This window comes from Sebastes fasciatus, chromosome 13, assembly GCF_043250625.1.
Source record: "Sebastes fasciatus isolate fSebFas1 chromosome 13, fSebFas1.pri, whole genome shotgun sequence".
NCBI classification, from domain to species: Eukaryota; Metazoa; Chordata; class Actinopteri; order Perciformes; family Sebastidae; genus Sebastes; species Sebastes fasciatus.
In genome coordinates, this window is record NC_133807.1 from 10,433,468 (window position 1) to 10,439,467 (window position 6,000).

Here is a 6,000-nt window from a genome sequence, read left to right on the forward strand (position 1 = left end):
ATGAAAACTCAATCAAAATCAATCCCAAAGACTGGGAGCACTGAGACAATCGTATAAGTTTGAAGCTACATGATTGGAATCATAAAAATATTGTACATGACACAAAAACACACCTACATATTAAATGGAAAATCATCACATATACATCATATTTTTTGTTAACATACACTAATATGAATGCATGTTATGTCAACAGTTATCAACAAGATGCTATGTAAGGGATAATGTACAGCGAGCCGGTCATTGTTGTGAAAGAAACCCCAACAGGGCGATGTGATGGTGGTCTGTCATCCCCCTGAAGGGGTTTCTTTCACAACAATGATCCGATAGCTGTACACTATCCCGCTTACTACACGGCTACTTACTTAAGAAATCAACAATTTGACACAAAAACGGTCCGCCAGAGTCCGACACCAGAGCTAGGCCCATAGCAACGGTCTGTTATACATAGCAACGGTCTGCTACAAAGAAATAACAGACCGCAGAACGCCGTGATTGACCAATCAGAATTGAGTATTCAACACAGCCGTGTAATAAGTAGGGTTAGCATCCCCAGAGCATTAATATAGCATGAAACAACGATTGTCTATGTAACGATATAGAGGAGTAATGTCTACCTGAGCTGAGAATGAAGTCACTTTCCCTCTGTGTGGGTTGTAATCAGAGCTTCTCTGTACTTTGTTGACATAGCCGGGCCGGCCGCGTGTGCCTTTTAGTGCATGTGAGCGTGCCCCACTGGCTAGATCACAGTCGCCGCTCTGCACTGCTCATTCGGTGGTTACAGCTGATAACGCTGTCCCAGAAACAAAACCTCTGGGTTACAGCCTCTTGTTAACGCCTACAAGGAAATACTAACATGAACCTGAGATGCAGACACAATTTCTCATTTCACGTCAAGATTAAAAAACACAAGGAAGACTCTGTCCTTGAGACGCCCAGGAGAAAGTTCATCAGATGTGTTTTGTTTTTTTTGCAGTGCTGTTATGTCTATCTTTGACTCTTTTAACTCCCCTGTTCATCAATTTGTTTTGTAACTCTGTCCGTCTGTCCACGTGGTGCAGCGAGGAGCGTATGACGGCAGCTCGGGTGAGGAAGTGCGTCAAGTGCGGGACGGGCCTGGTCAAGTCGGAGGGCTGCAACCGGATGTCGTGCCGCTGCGGCAGCTTCATGTGCTACCTCTGCAGAGAGCCCATCACCGGCTACAACCACTTCTGTCAGCACGCCCGCTCTCCTGGCGCTCCCTGCCGACACTGCCGCAAGTGCTCCCTCTGGACTGACCCGACGGTAACGTGTTCACCAACTCTCCCTGCACTCTGACCCTGACCATCTGACTCTGTGGTAGCCCACAGTGACCTGGCCGCAGTACCATTGGCAACCAGAAGCAACAATTAGTCTGTGAGCAGTTAATGAGCTGGAGCTGCTCCAGCAGCTCTAGAGAGGCACCAGAGCCGGCCAAGAGCTCGTCTCCAAGAGCAATGCCAAGAAATGGATAAATACTGGTAACCAATGGAGGGCTGGTGAAAAGGGGTCGACTGCCTCCTTATCATTATTTAGAGGTTTTCCTCGTCAAGAGTGAAAGTGAAGGATGTTCAGACCAAACAAATACACACAGTTCACTAAGCTTTATGTTCACTTATCCAAAGGTTTATTCTTTAGGCTAGAGAAACACGAGCCACAAACTAGTAATAACAAACTGCGGTCCCACCCTCCACAGTAGCTCTGACCTCTCTGGAGACTGCTTTCTCCAGACTCAGACACAACAGACCTGCAGCTAAACAAGCACTATGTTGGCTAAAGCTTGATTTCTACTTGTGCATTACAAGGTTAAGGTGTAGCTTCTGTAGAAAGACTAGAGAATTGATTTGATGTGGTCACTCACATTGCAAGTTAATTATCTGGGTATCACAAGAGTTTCATTTCACTTTGATGAAACAGTTGTTGTCTTCATCTTATGGGAAATACTAACAACTGCGGTTTGTGTGTTTGTTTCTGCAGCAAGACGACGAGCGAATCATTCAGGAGATCCAGAAGGAAGGAGAGGCAGAGCTGAATAAGAAGTGTGCAGCAGGTCAGTACCGAATGTCACCAGGGTTCCTACGCAGTATGGAATAGAATGGAATTTGATTTTAGTCATTTCCAGCTCTGGATAAGTATGGGAAAAATAAAAGAGAGTATGGAAAAACATTTCTGTTTCCAGACTATTGCCCTTATTCTGTTTTCTACAATTTAAAATTCAAACTTTCTAAAAATAAAGTGATCATACAAGCAGAGTGTTTTTTCATGGCATTTGGAGCAGCCAGTGCAGCCAAACTGTTCACTACTGTGTGAGGCAGCGCAGGCTAGAGGCGAGCTTGATGTCGTCGAAAGCAAGGCAAGAAGTAGGCTATGGCGCACACTCGTACGCAGAGCTGCCTCTACGTACGCCACAGCCAGGGTCGGCACTTTGGCAAGGGCGGCGAAATGTGGGCCAACTTTTCATTATGAGCAAGATATCAATAATAAAAAGTAACCGTAAACTGCAGGCAGACAGCACAGAGCGGAGCGCTGCCTGTCAGACTGGACCAATATTTCAATATTGAGGGGGGGGGATACGAGCGGCTGGTTGCAATCTGATTGGCTCAGTCATTTACATTGTGAACGTGACAAACTGTGACGAGTGTTCCAGCTCGCCTCAGCTTGCCTGGTCGGTCTTGTTCTGATTCAGTGGCGACGTGCTGATACAAACTGACGAGGTGTCATCCACTAAAGCCGAAAGCACTGCAGTCTTGTCACATCATCCTCTGCACCGCAAGTCACGAAGTCAAATATGTTGTGTGGAATTTTGAAATGAAAAATGTGTAGGAACCGTGTGTCACTCTGTTCAGGCTCACTTTGAAAACTGCATTAAATGATTTCGTTGGAACTACTGAAACTATAAATTATTGCTCCTCTAAGTGTGTTTTCTTTCGACGTGATGTAGAAATGTGATGAGTTATGATCCCTGGCAGGGAAATGTTGCACTGCAGCAACATTATCATCTTCCTCTCTACTGCTTCCTCTTCGTCTTTTTTAACTATTATTTATTCAGACAAGTTGGCTGTTTACAGCACAATCCGGCAGCAGTTGCAGGAGTGTTTCCTGTGTTTGGTTTGTCTCAAAGTGTTTGTGTAAAGTTTGTGAGACAGGCGAGGGGTTTGATTAAAACCTCCAGAGAAGTCTTACAACATTTCAACATGCTATAACGACCGGAAAGGAAGTTCAGATCAAGCCCCCGCGAAGAGCGCCAGACTGTGAAGAAAATGTTCATAGTGGCCAAACGGCGGTACTACAACTTTCGTGTCCGTCACGTGATGCCATTGGGCCCAAAAATACTTTTTCCCATAGATGTACATTGAGAAAGAGACGTCGGTCAACCGGCGGATCTTTTTTTTTTAGGTGAATCAGCTTCCCAGTACGAACACTTGAATAGCCCTTATTTAAATCATTAGGTCCTAAAAGTTATAAAATGCACTAATAGCCGAATCCAGAGTTATTTCCCTTCTCCCGTTCATGTGAATGAGCCCCAGACCGAGGATGGAGTGAGGCCTTGGAGGCGGAGTTAAAGGAAATGCTACTGCGCCTGCTCTATGGACCCAATAGATGCGGAAGATCGCCGGATGATCCGGGTACTTTATTACTCCGAAGTCGAGCCATTTTGGCTTCATGCGCCACTCAGCAACTCTCATAGGAATGAACGGGAGCCTCCAAAGCAGTATCCGGTTCTCTTTAATACATCCATGGTTCAGACAAGACCGCTGCTCCATCGATAACTTTCCTTTCTCTTCTTCTCTCAGATAATTCAGGGAAGAGGGTCGGCCCTCCTCCGGAGCCCGTCACCGAAGCCAAGCGGCCACGCGTGGGTCCGCCCCAGGAAAACCCCCAGAACCCCAACCCCGCGGCCCCTCCTCACCCACAGGCGGTGCAAGCTCCCCTGTTCGTGCCTCCACGCGCCCGCTACCCGCCAGCTCCACCCCTGGGCAGGATGTACCACCAGGTGATGCTCCCCCGGCTGCCCCCGGCCCCCTATGTGCCCCCCCTACAACCCCTGGCCCCCCTGAACAATAACAACAACCACCATCACCACCACAACCCTCCCGTCAACCCTCATCACAATTTGGACATGATGGACCTGCCCATGCACTACGGACCGCCGCACCGCTACTACAGACGCTTCTAACACACGCTCTGTGGCGAGTGTGTTAACCCTGGTGCGATCTGCTCATCCTCACACATACACACACTCACACGCTCGCTCACTACAGTTATACTTTTCATTTCAGTGCTGTTTTTGATATCTGATGTTATTTTGTATCCCTTTCAGTGTGCATCGCCGTTTTCTACTCGTTCATCCGTTCTCATGATCCGTGTGCAGATTTCAGACACGCCGCTCGTCGCAAAAACACACTGAAATGATAAGTGCATCTGTGGGACGACACTTTGCCTTCTCCCACGGAGCTTGGGACTTCAATAATGAGACCGATCCCCACGTTACTTGTTCCTCTTTTCATCTCTGTCTGTTTAAATATCGGGGTTGGACGGTTTAGAATCTTGAGACAATTTATTTCCAGTTTATACAGATATTTTTGAGTACATAATTGAAAAAAAAACAGTTAGCATTCCCTTCTGTATCTTTTGTGTAACAGGTGTGAGACCACACGGTTTTCTAATAAAGTTTATGTTCACATTGCCGTGAGTTTCCAGTTCATAGGAGTTTAAATTTGCCTCTTTGAAGATTTTATACTTTTATTAGGGCTGTCAAAATTAACGTGTTAATAACGCGTTAGCGCAAAATCGTTTTAATGCCACTAATGTCTTTTAACGCATTAACACAATTGATCTGTCGAAGGTTGTAGCAGGCTCAGTTTTAAAGCTAGAGCGAAAACATCTTATGAAACTAAAACACCTAATGAATCCATTGGTACCAAACCAGAAGGAGGTTAAATAACGCTCTAAACTTACACTAAATTTTGGCGAGGAAAAACTGGCATAGCCATTTTCAAAGGGGTCCCTTGACCTCTGACCTCAAGATATGTGAATGAAAATGGGTTCTATGGGTACCCACAAGTGTCCCCTTTACGGACATGCCCACTTTATGATAATCACATGCAGTTTGGGGCAAGTCATAGTCAAGTCAGCACACTGACACACTGCATATATTTTATGCTAAATGCAGTACCTGTGAGGGTTTCTGGACAATATTTGTCTCTGTTTTGTGTTGTTAATTGATTTCCATTAATAAATATATACATACATTTGCATTAAGCAGCATATTTGTCCACTCCCATGTTGATAAGAGTAGTAAATACTTGACAAATCTCCCTTAAAGGTACATTTTGAACAGATAAAAAATGTGTGATTAAATGTGATTAACTATTTTAATCGATTGACAGCCCTAGTTTTTATAAAAAAAGCAAGATAAAGTCATTTCTCTCTTTACTAACTTTCTGCCTCCCTCTCTCTCTCTCTCTCTCTCTCTCTCTCTCTCTCTCTCTCTCTCTCTCTCTCTCTCTCTCTCTCTCTCTCTCTCTCTCACAGTCACACCGTTTACACCGTCTCTCTCTCTCCCCCTCCTCCCTCGTCTCATGCAGAAAAAGGGGCTGACTCATGATAACTGAGCCCCCCGGGCTGTGCACCAATCACATGACAGAGCGGGTGTTTTCTGCCAATCATGGCGTAGCGACAGCCGGGCTTTGTGATGTTTCCCAGAGAGGGGACTTCTTTGTTCAGCCAAGTGTGCTGCGAGTGTGACAAATCACTTTGCTACACACACACACACACACACACACACACACACGCACACACAGCCTCTGGTTTCTGCATGCAGACTATGAAAGTAGCACAGCAAACCCCCGTTATAGCCCAGGGGCCCTAATGGTTTTAGTCATGGGTGGGATGAGACAGACTGTGTTTGAGCCAGAATTAGACTTTAATCAGATTCAGCATCTTCTAACACCAGCCAAGCCGTCATGAATGAAATGAGTC

General features: G+C 45.8%; 1 protein-coding gene across 5 annotated transcripts in view; it reads left to right on the forward strand.

The window, feature by feature from the left end:
- rnf216 (ring finger protein 216) overlaps positions 1-4,706 on the forward strand; it is a 29,568-nt gene extending 24,862 nt beyond the window's left edge. For all 5 annotated transcript variants that reach the window (XM_074655381.1, XM_074655383.1, XM_074655384.1 and 2 more), the window contains exons 15-17: positions 1,062-1,284; positions 1,996-2,068; positions 3,813-4,706. In XM_074655381.1, the coding sequence (XP_074511482.1) occupies positions 1,062-1,284; positions 1,996-2,068; positions 3,813-4,195 (679 nt within the window). In that variant the 3' untranslated portion in view covers positions 4,196-4,706. The remainder of the gene's footprint in view (positions 1-1,061; positions 1,285-1,995; positions 2,069-3,812) is intronic.
- The last annotated feature ends 1,294 nt before the right edge of the window (positions 4,707-6,000 follow it).